The sequence below is a fragment of the Hippopotamus amphibius genome, chromosome 4 (assembly GCF_030028045.1).
Source record: "Hippopotamus amphibius kiboko isolate mHipAmp2 chromosome 4, mHipAmp2.hap2, whole genome shotgun sequence".
Taxonomy (NCBI): domain Eukaryota; kingdom Metazoa; phylum Chordata; class Mammalia; order Artiodactyla; family Hippopotamidae; genus Hippopotamus; species Hippopotamus amphibius.
Genome location: NC_080189.1, coordinates 188,252,849 through 188,268,095, shown reverse-complemented (window position 1 = coordinate 188,268,095; position 15,247 = coordinate 188,252,849). Strand labels below are relative to the sequence as shown.

Sequence of the window (15,247 nt, the reverse complement as noted above, 5' to 3'; positions counted from 1 at the left end):
AAACATTAGCTACCATAGGAAGCAAAACATAAGAGTTTGTGTGTAACTGTGCGACCCTGAGTGTGTGGTGGGTATTTGATAAGTGAAGATAAAAACCTCCACGGGATTAAAGTCTATTCCCAAAATCTACAATTGAAGTTGGACAAGAGCTGGTTTCCTGACCAGCCCTTCAGCATCACTTCATTCCTGGACAAAGAGGCCCCCGGGCATGGGGAGGGCACCAGGTGGGGCTGAGTTCTCTGAGGGCACAGTCAGAACACCCCTCACAGGGGCAACTCCAGACACAGGGACCTCCCTTCACTACTTTCTGCTTTTTATACAAAGGTCCCTCCCATATGCAAATCTCCCCTTAGGCCACCAGGTAAAAACAAAGCACCAGTTCCCATAAATGCAGGCTTCTCCTCCAGCTTGAGGAGATTTTCTGGGAGGCGTGAATCTCATCTGCAAGAAGATGAATCCACTGTGGTTCTTCCTCTTTCTGCTGTCAGCTCCCAGAGGTGAGTGTCTCGGGGATTCAGACAGGAACACACGGGGAAGCTGCCTCTGAGCCCAGGAGTCATCGTGCTTCTCTCTGTCCACAGGTGTCCTGTCCCAGGTGCAGCTGCAGGAGTCGGGGCCCAGCCTGGTGAAGCCCTCGCAAACCCTCTCCCTCACCTGCACGGTCTCCGGATTCTCAATAACCAGCTATGCTGTGGGCTGGGTCCGCCAGGCTCCAGGAAAGGGGCTGGAGTGGCTTGGTGCAGGTTATAGTGGAAGCGCATATTATAACCCAGCCCTGAAGTCCCGGCTCAGCATCACCAGCGACACCTCCAAGAGCCAAGTCTCCATGTCACTGAGCAGCGTGACCCCCGAGGACACGGCCGTCTATTACTGTGCAAGATGCACAGTGATGGGTAGTCCCTGTGAGCCCAGACAAAAACCTCCCTGCACGGGGGCCCATCCCCAGCAGGGGGCGCTCAGGACCCACCGAGTACAAAGCTGAGCCCAGGAGCAGGTGCAGGGGGTAAGCTGGGTGGGATGCTTCTCAGAGCCTGCGCTTCCTCTCCCTGCTCAGGAGCTCCACCAGAGACCCTCTTCTCTGTCCTAATGTCTCAATGTTGTGGTTTACGTCCTGCTCAGAAAGGTATGTATTTATACATTTTAATTTTTATATTGAAGTCAGGTTGATATTATACACACACACACACACACACACACACACACACAATGCCCAGCAGGTAAGATTGTTTTTTTCTCTTTATATTTCTTCTTTTTCTTTTTTTCCTAAAGGGTCAGAGGACTGGTCAGTTATAAATTTAATGTGCTTTTCAATGTGAAATGTGTCTACGACACTACTTCAAGTCGCCAATGGCTTACTCTTTGACCACACTCTCCTAAATTGCCTCCTACCTTCATTAATTGTTACACACTCTTTATTTTGAAATATTTGAGGCATGAAAAAGAGGCCTGTATACATAATCATACTCTGGTAATATAAATTATATATGTTATGTAATTATATCGCGTCTTCTTACAGGGTCTCAATACAGCACTGAAGCTCACCATTATTTTCCCGGGGAGTCTGAAGCGCGAAGCTGGTAAATGTCCTGAGAAAGCCCAGGAGACTATTCAACATTATAATTATTTTTATTTGTTTTTTGGTTTTGTGCATTGGGAAGGAAGAGTCAGACCCTCCTTTCATCACCTGCACAGAACAGCTGGCGTCTGCGGCATGCAGTGCTGTAGACGCTAATGCCAGAGTCACCCAGCACTGCACGTGCAGTGCCCCTCATTACACACAGATTCCACAGTTGCAGCTTTTATTACCACCCACAATACATACTGTCATTTCCTCATCATTCAGGGACATGTACAGTGTGGCCAGTTCCTTGAAGCACTCAACACACACACACACACACACACACACACACACACGTCCCCATCTGAGGTCAGTGAAGGTGATACTCTCTTTCTTTGTTTCAACTCCTGTCATGAAAATGAGCACATTTCTGGCCCAGTTTAGTGGCGAGATTTTCACATTTCTGCGGTTTTGGGCAATTGTTGAACGTAACCCCAGGCACAGTGCTGAAGAACAGTCTAGTGTCCCCACACACAAATGGCAATGAGTGGACTTAGGAGAAAATATATGTGCCAGGTCAGCTGCATTCAGACATGAGTTATATGGCCTTGGGCTGTGAGATTGATATTCGTGTTTCCAAGAAAAATCTCATGCAGAACATGAAGACAAAACTCACTGTTGCATATTGGAGGCAGCCTTGGAACCTTGGCTTAATTCCACATAGAGCCGGGCAAGTGGAGACTTGTGGCCAAGACGAGGGTGGGGTGGAGCAGATGGAAAATTACTAACAGAAGAAATAAAGGCTACGAGGATTCTGGTTCCATGGACTCTAAAGGATTCTTGCTAAAGGGAGACCAGGGTAATGAGATGTTTTGTGGATGAGAGGAGGTTTCATGGATTTGAAAAAATATTGAGGGTGAGCAGATCTCACGGGTGGGGGATTCTCATTTTGCTGACTTAGCAGGTTCTTGATAAAACCTGGAGATGCAAATACAAACACAGAAACCCACAGGTGATGCCACGTTGAGCAGAGAATTTCAAGGAGCCCACTGGCTAAGATATGTTCAATGATATTTGTCATAGTTAAGAAGAGTAATATTGAACATGCAAGGAAACCAGGGATGCACTCACGCGTGCGCACACACACACGTGACCACCTGAGGCCTCAGTGAGAAGAGGCCCATCTGCAAGCAAAGGAGAAAGGCCTGAAGAGAACCGCAACCTCCTGACACCTTGATCTTGGACGTCTTGCCTCCTGGTCAGAGTGAAATACATTTCTGTTCTTTAAATCCTCCAGTCTGTTATCCTGTAATGTCCACACCAGCCAACTAACACCCACATGATAGAGATGCAGATACATGTATAAGGAAATGTAAGCAAGATGAAGGGAAGGAAAATCATCCATCCTGCAGGGGCGACTTGATGGTCATCCCCCGACAGACATGCAGGTGCCTCCTGTAACAGGCTTCAGAATGCATAATAGGGTGTGGAATGATTGCTGGACAAATTGATGTCTGAATTATATTGGTTTGACTATAAGTTGGAAATGAGTAATATAAAAATGGATTAAAATTAACGTGCAATGTTTCTTACAAAACACAGCTCAAGTTTTCAAGAAAGGATGTTTTAATGTATATCCAAAATTCATCATGGGATTGCAAAGTAAAGCGTTGTGGACATAGGATGTGAGGTGAAGAATTAAGATACATAACAAGAAAATAGTAGAACGCGTACTATTGAACTGTGTTCACTGCATTTGTAATAAAGATGCCAACATGGTGTGAAGAAGTGTGTAAAGAGGGTTGTGTGACTAAAGAGAAGAGCACAGCCCTTGTTCCCCAAGCACCTCAGAGTTAGAGCAGATACAGAGCAGGTGTGCAGGGAGCAGGGCAGACGCACGAGGAGGCTGGGAGGGACAAGAGAGGGAGGGTGAGAGATGCCCAACTCTGGGCTTCAGTATCACATGTGTCCTCAGAAACTTTTCACAGGAAATCCTGGGAGGGAACAGGAGTCCTGCTGTGTTGACGGTCACACCCCTGCCCTCTGCCTCTCCCTTGTCCACACACTCCTGCTCTGGAAGCAGAGACCCTGTGCTCAATGAACAGAAGCTGTGTCCACCCTGGATCTCAGGCAGCACCCTCCTGCAGAGCCCCAGAGAGGGACCAGCCATGAGCATCTTTATACAGAAACATGCCCCCACCTGCTCATCACACCCTGGGCTCAAGGGGAGACACAGCACCTGTGCTACTCAGAGTCAGGGTTCTCATCCTCATCAACGTAATTCTCTCAAAGTCAGATATTTAATCCAAAAATCATGAAAACCTTCTGGTCATTCCTCCTGTGGGTTCCATCTCCCAGCCGTAAGCATCTCCTGGCTCTGAGGAAGTTGGAATTACCGGGTGACGGCTGTGAAATGGGTGTCTCATGGTTTCTCTTTCCCCAGGTGTCCTGTCCCAGGTGCTGGTGAAGGTGTCAGGCTCAGGACTGTGGAAGACCCTCTCCCTCCCCTGCTCGGTCTCTGATCCTCCATCACAGACAGTGCTGATTGCTGAGACTGGATCCCTGAGCCCCAGGGACAATGCTGGAGGGACTGGGGGCTTTGGTTCTGGGAAGCACAGAGTGCAACCTGTCTCTCCAAAAGGCCTCTGCACCTCCAGAGACACATCACAGATTCAGGGGTCCCTGCAGCTCAACCCCGTGAGGACCCAAGACACAGCCCTGCGTTCCTGCCCCAGGAGGACAGGCAGAGGTCAGGGTGCATCCAGACACCCTGTCCCTGCAGAAGCCGCTCCGGCCACCAGGGGGCGAGTAGGTCACCAGGCAACCAGAGGACCAGTTTCAGGGCAAGTGCAGGGGAGGTCCAGGGGGGTTTCCTCTCAGAAGCTGGGGACCCCCACAGGACCCTCTCCATCCATCGTGATTCCAGGGGGCATCCCTGCCTCTGAACGTGGGACATTGTTTCATAGAGTCAGGCGTGTCTGTGCTTCCCGGTCTATCTTGGGACAGCAGTCTCAAACGGCTCGGCTCTGCCAGTGTTAGTGCCTCTGTGTGCAGGTCAGGGTTTTCCATGCTGAGGACAATAGACGTTGGCCGTTTTTGAGTAGTTTTTTAGATAAAACATCAAAAGATGAACCATTCCACAAATTACTGATAAACTAGACTCTGTTAACATTAGAAACCTCCAGCTTCACAGATATCAGGAGACAAAGGCAGCAGGTTGGTTAACCCTCTGTCATCATCATCTCAACACTGAAAGAGGCTGAGTGAAACAGGTGCAGTGTCACTTCTTTATTTTTAAAGTTTTCTTTGCATAAAAGTGTGATTATTACTGGTGTGATTAGATTGGGTCCTCTGCAACATGCCATGAGCTGGCGTAAGAGAGGACTTTGCACAGTGCATCGTAGACAGAATAATAAAAGTTCCAGCATCAGCAATCAAGGGTCCTCCCTGCCTGCACCTACCTCTGCTTGGGATGTAATTATTCAGAGTACAGTAAAGACATAGGTTGTTAAATTAAATATATATATATAAATACTGTTCTTTATATTGTGAGCATTTTAAACCAATATACACATCAAATAAATATGAAAGTATAAGTATCAAATTATTACATTTGTGGATATATAAATGTGCTGGTCTTTAGAAACCATCTGAACAAATGGTATCGGCTTTAATATCTACTAGAAAAACGCATGAGATTTGAAATCGTTCAGCATTTATTCTTATGCTTAGGAAGTCTTGTCCTGTTTTAACCTGATTTTAGTGTATCTCATAAACCAGTTGCTGCCCTAACCCAGATTCGCATATTGAGTGACTGGCAGGAAAGAGACCTCACCCAGGCACAGAAAGACCACAGGGAGCGTGACCTCCCTCCATCCCCACTTATAAGAGCAGGGCTCTGCCACATGCAAATTTCCCTCCATTCTCTAGGGTAAAATCCAGGCTTGGGCTGTGCCAGCTCACAGCTCTCTCATCAGACAGGTGTGAGGTCTCTGGGAAGGCAGAGCTGTGATCCTGAAGAAGATGAGGCTGTGGGGTCTTCTCCTCTGCCTGGTGACAGCTCCCCAAGGTGAGGGTCTCAGGTGCAGGGCATGGGGGTGTGGGGGTGGTTGTGACGACAGGTGACTAACAACGACGGGATCTCCCTGTGCCCAGGTGTGCTGCCTGACGTGACACTACAGGAGTCGGGTCCAGGACTGGTGAAGCCCTCGCAGACCCTCTCCCTCACTTGTGCTGTCTCTGGAGTCTCCATCACAACCAGTTATTTTGGTTTCATCTGGATCCATCAGGCCCGGGGAAGAGACTTGAGTGGATGGGGGGCATAGATTATGATGGTGACAAGTACTGCAGCCCATCCCTCAAGAGCCACACTTCCATCTCCAGAGACACGTCCAAGAACCAGATCTCCCTGCAGCTGAGCTCTGTGACCCCCGAGGACACGGCCGTGTATTACTGTGCAAGCTGCACAGTGAGGGGAAGTCCGTGTGAGCCCAGACACAAACCTCCCTGCATGGGGCCCATCCCCACCAGGGGGGCTCAGGACCCACCGAGCACAGGGTTGAACCCAGGAGCAGGTTCAGGGGGGCTGGGAGGGAGTTTCTGGTTAGAATCCCTGGGCTCCTTTCCCTGACCACCAGCTCTACTACAGAACTTCTGCTGTATTCTAATCATTCATTGCTGTGGTTTACATTGCTTTCATAAAATATCAGTTTTACTCAGAAATTTAGCATATTTTTTCTACTTCTGGAAGGAGCTCCGGCAACACCATAATTCTCAAGGTGAGTCTGATATCCTCCAACCTGGTGAACTTCCTGAGAAGCTCCATGCGATGGTGAGACATGCAGTGACCCTCATCACTCAGGGAGTCCATGTTTGTAAATTCACACACTCAGTGAAATCTATCTGCAGCCCTAAAGGACACGGCTGTTGTATTTACAGTCTCGCATCGGTGATTACAATGTTGCCAGTACTTGAACCACCCAGCACACACACCTTCCCTCCTTAGGTCAGTCAAGGCTCTCCTTCTTGCTTCGACTCCCAATACGTCAAAGAGTCTCTTATGATCAAATTACTGACATAGTTTGTGCATTTTTGTGCTATGAGTTGACAATGTCCTCACTTAAACTGGCCCCATGTGTAGGTCTCAAGTACAGGCTAGTGTCTCTAAGCCCAAAGTGCTGTGTTCTGACTGACGTGGAAAATGTCTATGACAGATAAGGTTCCTTGGGGCATGAATTACATAGTCATGGTGGTAAGCTTGATATTGATGTTACAAATGTAAATATTATGTTTGTGAAAAGAATGCAATCTCGCTTTTGGTATCTGAGGCAGCCTTGGAAACTAGGCTTAATTCCACACACAGGTGGTAAAATGGAGGCTTATGGCCAAGAAGATGGTGAGGTGCACTGGAAGGAACTCGACTATGAGGAGAATTCAAGTGCAGGGGATTCTGGCTCCAGAGAATTCTTGCTAAAGGAAGGGGAGGCCATGGGAATGAGACATCACCTGGGAGACAGCAGATTTGCTGCATGGGATCAAATATTCAGGATGATTAGAATTCAAGGGTAAGGATTATCACTAATCTGACTTTGCTGGTTTCTTCATAAAACTCAGCAAAGGTGGACCCAAACACCAGAATTTAAGACTAATTGAGAAAAACATTTCAAGAAGCGTGATTAAAGTGTGGTTAAGTGGTCCTTGTCCCTGTCACAGTCAGGGATCTTGTCTTCAATGCCATAGTTCTCTGAAAGTCAAAAATTTAGTCCCAAACAACATGAAATCCTTCTGGCCATTCCTCCTCTTGCGGGCACCTCTCATCTGTGAGCATCTCCTGGCTCTGAGGTAGGTGGAGTTACGGGGTGACGTCTGTGAAGTGGATGTCTCATTACTTTTCCTTCCCCAGGTGTCCTGTCCCAGGTGCTGGTGCAGGTGGCGAGCCCAGGGCTATGGGAGACCCTCTCCCTCCCTGCTCGGTCTCTGGACGCTGCATCACAGACAGTGCTGACTTCTGGGACTGCATCCCTCACCCCCCAGGGGAAAGACTGAAGTGACTGGGACATTTGGGGACTGGCCATAACACAGTGTATATGGTATCCCTGCAAACATTAGTGTCTGTCTGCAGAGACACAGCAGAGAACCAGTTCCCTGTGACGCCCGGCTCTGTTATATCTGAGGACCCACCATGTGTTCGAGAGCTACACAGAGTGAGGGGAAATCAGTGGGATTCCAGACACAGAGCCCCTGCAGCTGGACAAGGTGGCCTGCAGCGGTGTGCAGGACCGCCAAGGGGGCTCACTCTCAGCAGAAAATGCAGAGGACCACCAGGAAAGCCAGGGCCCCTATTCTGGAGCAGGTGCAGAGGAGGACATGGAGCGGTTGTCTCTGTGAAGTTGTGGAGTCTCCACCGGATCGTTGCCGACCCAGGAAGCCTCATCCATGATTCCAGGGAACTTTCTTGTCTCTGACCTTGAATCATTTTTCATGGAGTCGGGGGTGTCCCTGTTCCACCAACTATTTTAGGACCAGCTACACAGAAATATTTCTTCATGACAGCGTGTTTTAAACTATGGGTTACAACACAAGATATTAGTGGTCTAATAACTGACAATATAAGCTATAAAGCTTGTATTATTATGTGAAGTGTATATTATATATATATATATGTTTCACTATTTATAAAATTTAAGAGCCTGAATAGCACTTGTATTCAACATCCAATCTTCCCTCAAAGATTCTTCTTTGTCACAAGAATCTGCGATTCCTGATATGCTGAAGAGTCCAACCCACTCCTGTTTCACACAATGCCTTTCACCTGAATAGCAGGAACAATGTTCTATATTTGGAAATTAGTGTCAGTATATCACGGGAGTTGTGGTGCACCCCAGAGGACATTTGGCAGGGTTTGAAGACGGGGGTTTGGCAGAGACCCGGGACCGGGGAAGGAGTCTGCATGGTCTGCATGGATTGTGCAAGGTCTCTCTGTGCTCGACCTGAGTCCCCAGGCTGGGACAAAGCTGACTTGATTGTTTTAATGTTTTCATCTTCCCACCTGTACTTGTATAGATAATAAGTATCTCAGCATGTCCTGTGTAATGACAGTTTACCCATAGATAACTGATAGATGTAAAACATACAAAGCTTATATCAAAACTTTTAATGGCCATATGTCTAGAATGCTGTTAGTTTTAATTTTTTTCACTGTACCACTATAACCAACATACATTGTGCCAGAAAAGACTGGAACTTCACCAAAAGGTTTCTAATGTGTGCAATTTTTTGACCTGGGACAGTACAACCAGGAAAGGTCCTTAGTGGCATTGAGAAACAAAAAGCCCCCGAAGCTGGAAAACCTGACTATTGATCAGTGATGCTTTCAGAGAGTAATCTGGATCAAAAGGGGGAAATGTGAAACTAAAAGGAACAAAAACCTCAGTTACATCCCGTTAGGAGGCCGGAAGGGGGAGCTCTCCTATCCGACAATGATAACTTACACCAAGAGAAGAAGGATGCTGCCTCTTTTTTCCCAACATGAACTCAGCCCATGAGAGACTATCACAGCTCAGCCAATGACACTCATGGACTCTGGGATTGCTGTCACCCTCAAAGCTTCCTTTTCCCTTTTATAAGCGTGTTTGCCTCTACGTTATTGCTGGGAATTTGCATGTGGCTCACCATGGCTGCAGACCCAAACTGCACGTCTTTGTTGATTTCCAATAAACCCATTCATATAAAGAAATAACTAGCAGTCCCTTTGGTTTAGGTCAATAAAGCGCTTAAATTCTCTGGTACTTATGTTTGTTCTCGTGTAATTTGCTCACTGGGTCACTGAGGTGGACATCTGTGTCAGAAACTGTGCAGAAATTACTAGATCTTCACCAATAGGTATATCACCTCCTGTCAGGAGCACAAAGTTAAAATTAACGTCATCTCATGTCTTGCAGAATTGTGGTGGCCACACTCTCTCTTATAAACAAGAATCTTCCAGGAATGTCTGTGAAGTGAGGACCACATGAGAAGGGAGGTGGCTAGCTGAGAAACATTGAGTGTGAATTCTTCTCCATCGCTGCTGTATATGATTGGGGCTGAATCCACCAGCCTCCAGGGAAGAGGCTGGAATGAAGGGGATGTGTAAAAGCTGGTGGCAGCTCTTACTACAGCCCATCTATCATGAGTAGCATCTCCATCTCCAGAGACAAGTGCAAGGACCATGTCTCCCTGTATCTAAACAATGTGACCACCAAGTACAAGGCCAAGTATTACTGAGCAAGATTCACACTGAGGGGGAGTCAATGTGGGCCCCAACAAAACCTGCCTGCAGGGACACAGAAGGTGCTGGGCTTCAGGGGATTTCCAGGACCTGCAGGGGGCACTCAGGACCAAACAGCACAAATTCCAGACCCGGGAGCAAATACACAGTGGGTTAAGGAAGAGGCTTCCTATTTGGATTAGTGATTTTCTTTACAGGCTCTCAGCTGACCCCAGGGATATTTCAGGTTTTGTCTTCCCAGATCTATTTTTGTATTTTTTACTGTAGACAGCAAATGAATTGGTAACATCGTGTGTTTGGAAATGAGGTACCACCCATGAATAGAGACATTTCTTTTAAGTTCCCATATGTTTTATTTTTATACTGACTAAAGGTGTATTCTGAGGGTACTTATGATCTGAGAAAGACCAGCACAGTCCAGTTACTCCCTGAGCTCAGCTCACGACTTCTGCCCTTCGAAAGGCACACACGACCTCCACATGGTTATGAGAATCTTCCATTGACAGCTGCCCCAAGGGGTCTTGTTCTCCCTGATGCACTGTAACCTCCCACTGGTCATCCACTGGGGTGGACACTGATGATCAGGGAGTGCCCTCATCTGTATCCATGTCTGCATCTCCTGGATGGAGAAGCAGCGCACCTGAGGGATGCAGCTCTCAGATTCCCACACGAATCAGACAGGATGATCAGCACAGGGACACATTCCCTTCCCAGCACTGCTGCGACAGCTTCTGCGCAGGGCTCTGAAAGCAGTTCCTGGGGCCATGTTCTAACATGTCAGTTTCCACACCGAGAATCCACACTATTAATGAGAACCCAGTGTACAGACACCTGACCCCTGCCCACCCCCGCTTCTCCCTTGATTGTACCGTGGAACCCAAACCCAACTCAACATTGCCCTCTGCTCCCTACTGTCCACATTGTTACTAAGTCTGTCCTAGGCCATGAGCTCCAAGCACTTAGAACCCCTCTTCCTGTTTCCATATCCTCCACCAAGTGCCAGACCCCGTGAGGTTCACGAATGGATCACAGCAGTGATGGCAGAGATCTACATGTTGTTGAAAGGAAATTCTCCTGGTCAAAATAGTTTGAAAAGAAAAATGAAAGGCCAGAAACTAGTGAGATGATAGAAAAGCATAAGCCATGAAAGAAAAATTGAGATATTGGAGCTAAAATTTAAAACTGTGTCTCTTTCAAACTCACTGTAAAGAGGATGAAAAGACAAACCAGAGTGTGAGGTGGATTTTCCTCTGATGTCCTTGCTTTTGTTTCCTTTGTTTACTCTGAGATTCCCTAGAGATTTCGTAAAGCAGGAGGGAGATGCATGTCTTGCCTTGATTTCTTGCCCTCTTTTGTAGAAGACCCCTGCTGGTATGGGGTAGGTGTGGGGACAGGTGAGGCATCTCCATCCTATGGCTGAGCTTCCATTTCCTGAGTCTGTGTCTTTGTTGTGACCATCCGAGGTGTTCTCAGTTCACACCCCTTATTGGAGACAGGACGTTCATGGGGGAAAAGGGAATGGGAGGGTGGGGGTTCCCTGTGTAGCATCTATACATATGTAGCCAGTCACAGGGAACATGCAGACACCATCAAAGGTGAGCACAAATGTAAATGAGGAGCATTCACACATTGGATACAACTCAGCACTAAAACCAGTGCCTGCCTGATTCAAACACAGCACACACACATTTCCTGGGACAGGGTGGGAAGGGGGTGGAGTGGGAGGGAGGAATTACAGAGGAGCAACGGGAAAGATTTTGGGGTGAAGGATGGAGTCACTAGTTTGGTGTCTGTGATGTTTGCATGGTGTACACACTTACCAATACTTATAAAATATACATGGTAAATATGTGTAACTTGATATATGTCAGAACTCGATGCTAAAAGTACCCAAATGCACGTGTAGAGACTTAGAGACACACAGATGAGGCCAAGTGAAACATCAGACGGCAATGTACCTGCTTGAGCCCTGGTCCTCCATACATCCTCTAGGAAAACACTCAATAATCAACAACAGCAAAGTCACGCCCAGGCTCATTACAGGAAGAGGAATCTGCATTCCTCACGGGGCATGTCCACCTGTCTCCTGAAGTTGGTTCTGGAAGCAATTGGGTTCAGTGGTAAAGATCACAGACCCAGATACTAGGGCCACTCTTAGCAGACATGAGCTTTTGGAAATGTAGCCCAAACTCCCTGTGCATCTCCTTGTAGTTTTTCATCTATACAATTGTCTCTTTGCTTCCAAAATCAGCCAGGAAACCTGTCTGGCCGGAACCACTGCCCCCTAAAGAGACCATCCCAATGATCGCTCCGTGATCAGATGACATGCAAGTAGGGCCCTCCCCCTGCTGATGAACACAGCCCAGCCCTGACCCTGCAGCTCTGGGACAGGAGCCCCAGGGCCGGGATTCCCAGATGCCCCCACCCAGGGCTCAGGACTGAACTCAGCCGACTCACCATGGAGTTCTGGCTGAGCCGGGCTGTCCTCGTTGCTATTTTACAAGGTAATTTATGGAGAACAAGAGATGCTGAGGGTGTGAGTGGACATGTGACAGGGTCATGACCACGATGTTTCTGTGTTTGCAGGTGTCCACTGTGCGGAGCAGCTGGTGGCGTCTGGAGGAGGCTTGGTGCCGCCTGGGGGGTCTCTGCAACTCTCCTGTGCAGCTTCTGGATTCACCTTTGCTGATTATGCCATGAGCTGGTTCCGCCAGGCTCCAGGGAGGGGGCTGGAGTGGGTCGCAGCCATTAGTGGTGATGGTAGTCACACATCCTATGCAGACGCCGTGAAGGGAGGATTCCCCATCTCCAAAGACAACTCCAAGAACACGGTGACTCTGCAAACACACAGCCTGAGAGCCGAGGACACAGCCGTGTATTACTGTGTACGTGACACAGTGAGGGGATGTCCCTGTGAGCCCAGACACACACCTCCTGCAGGGAGACTGGAGGAGGTGCAGGGGGTGCTCAGGACCCCTTTCTGGTGGGAGGGCCTCTCAGGACTCAGCAATTTTGCCTTCGGCCCCAGGAGCAGGTGCAGATGGTAGTTAAGGACTGGTTTCCTGTCAGGGTCTGTGGTTTCCAGTCCATGGAGCAAGTTTTCCTGGGGAGCCTCCCTGGACCCATGGTTCTGTGCTTATACATTCAGTCTCTGAATTAGAAAGTTTTCATAATAGGGAAATTTAGTCTCATGTACTAAAGGCATGGAGTCACTTAAATTTAGATTACCATGGTTGATGTTGTCTAAATCTTGGCTAAATAGAGCCAGATCAAATCTATCACAGTAGATTTATTAAGAGGCAAACATAGTCTTCCTTCCTCACTGTGAAATCTCTGCCCGGCCCTACAGATACACCAGCTGCCCCTGCCGGGATGCTGGCTCTTGGCTTCTCTGCTAACCTCTCTCATGAGAACTGTAAGTGAGCTGAGCAGCACCAACGGGACCTCATGGGTCACTAGGAAGGATGCCAGGTAGAGGGGACCTGGGTGGGGGTTTCTACTTGGGCTTCTAGCTTCCAGGTCCAATAGGATCCCTATAGGCTTACATAAAACCTGCATCCTGTTCTACTGTGCACTTTATGTCAAATATTCATCATTGAAGCCATTAACAAATGATGCATAGGTGGATGGTAAGGAAATGTTAAACACAGGTGGCTAAAAATACACATTTTCAGAATATGCAGGAAACAAATCTGTGCTCCTTTCTTCACCACAGCCTCTTAGGTGAGCACCAGCATGCAGGAAAATCTCACCTGTTCTCACTCCAGGAAGAGTCCTGCAGCCTCACCAGGCAGCCCCCTCTGTGCAGGAACCCCTGCAGGGGCGGCCAGGTCCAGTGTGGAGAAGCCCCGGCCTGGACAGGAGGGCTCCCTGTGCCCTGATGTGCGCTCCCCAGCACCTCCCGACCAAGTCCAGGCTGCGGTCTAGCTTCACTTCTGCAACATGCAGGTAAACTGACACCTACATCACCTGCTTGGTGTGCATATTTAGGAACAAAATAATAAAACAGACACTGATTCCTGGGGCCCAGGGTAGGGCATCCCAAATGTTCTTCCATGGAGGACTCTTTGCTCTGAATTAAAGTGACTTAAGAAAGAGCCAAGGCAGAGGGACACTCTGACCTTCCTCCCTGTCTCCCTGGAGCAAGAACTAATCTCTCAAATGAAAGGTGTTCTCCCTGCCTCTGGAGGAGGAAGTGAAACTGTCCTCCACCCCAGGTCCTCTGCCTGCCTTTTTTCTGTGGAAAAACTTTAGCCAAAGAATAAGTGTAATCAGAGAAGTGAGAAAATGCAGAATGAAGGGAAAACTGTCCAACAAGACTAAATAATGATGGTTTAGTTATTAAGGAAATCAAGGACCTTTCCTTCCCTCTCCTGGGCTACAGATAATTTTCTTGTCCACATCCTATGAGCTTTCTTACAGCCACTGAAACTCCCACCAGGAGGAAGAAGTTTACTACGTGATGACCAGACTGTAGCCGTGACACAAGCTGCCACAATCCCAAGAACTGTCCTCAAGGAAATGGGGACACACCAACCCTGAAACTAAAGTTTTACTGTCCTTACAACAATCAAGGTGACGTTGATCAGACCAGAGCAGGACCAATTTCAGGATGACTGTCAGAGCTGACTGTGCTGTGTCTGCACGTAGCCCCTCCTTAAGTCTTTAAAGCCCTTGCCCACGGTTTATAGGTGCGGGGGGTGTCCTATGGACAGAAGCCCGTCCCCCTCCCAGCTGCAGGCATCCAAAATAAAGCAAGCTTTCCTTTCCACCAACTTTGCCTCTTTCTTGGGTTTCGAGCATCCAACAGCTGGACCCTCTTTCTGTTACAGAAGGACACTCTCATCACCAGATGTGAGGAATTTGGGCCTGGAAGCCTCTGTGAACAAACCTTGCTCCTTGTTTAATGCCCTGCCCCACCCCCACCCTCTACTTAGGTCCTTCCCTCATTTAGTGCCCAAAGCATGCATTTCTTCCTCCTGTGAATTCCTCACAAATATGGGATCTTTGTCTAAAAATATAAAAGCTGCCTTCTTTGGGCACTGCTAGATCTCTTTCTATGACATGTTCATGCCCACGGTCAAAATTTATTTCTTTTCTCCTCTTAATCTGTCTTTGTCACATTTATTATCAGTTCAGCCCCGAGAATCCAAGAGGGGCAGAGGAGGAGATTTCCCTCCTGACAATCCCAAGCTGTCTTCCATTCAGCCTCACTTGGCACAGCCTCTTAGGAGCCTCCGTGCTCACGGCCACTTTCACCTTCCTGACCTCATCTTACCAGTGTTGTCCCTCTGGCATCTCTATTTTGCAATTCCATCTCACCCTTGGATGGTTCTTCCCAATCTGTATGGCATTGCAGTGCCCATTGCCTGGATGTGCACACTGTATAAAGCCATTCACCTATGACACGACATCTTGTGGGT

At 48.0% G+C, this 15,247-nt stretch overlaps 1 pseudogene and 1 gene segment (V, D, J or C); both read left to right on the top strand.

Annotated features, from left to right (window-relative positions):
• Positions 1–435: 435 nt before the first annotated feature.
• Positions 436–7,945, top strand: LOC130852038 (uncharacterized; annotated as a pseudogene). Its single transcript, XR_009053286.1, has 4 exons — positions 436–497; positions 582–902; positions 5,714–6,042; positions 7,788–7,945. The product of XR_009053286.1 is annotated as an uncharacterized LOC130852038 (transcript).
• A 4,289-nt stretch (positions 7,946–12,234) lies between these two features.
• Positions 12,235–13,751, top strand: LOC130852037 (immunoglobulin heavy variable 3-23-like). The segment is given in 3 exon segments: positions 12,235–12,328; positions 12,411–12,858; positions 13,592–13,751. Coding segments are annotated over 3 exon segments (654 nt in total).
• The last annotated feature ends 1,496 nt before the right edge of the window (positions 13,752–15,247 follow it).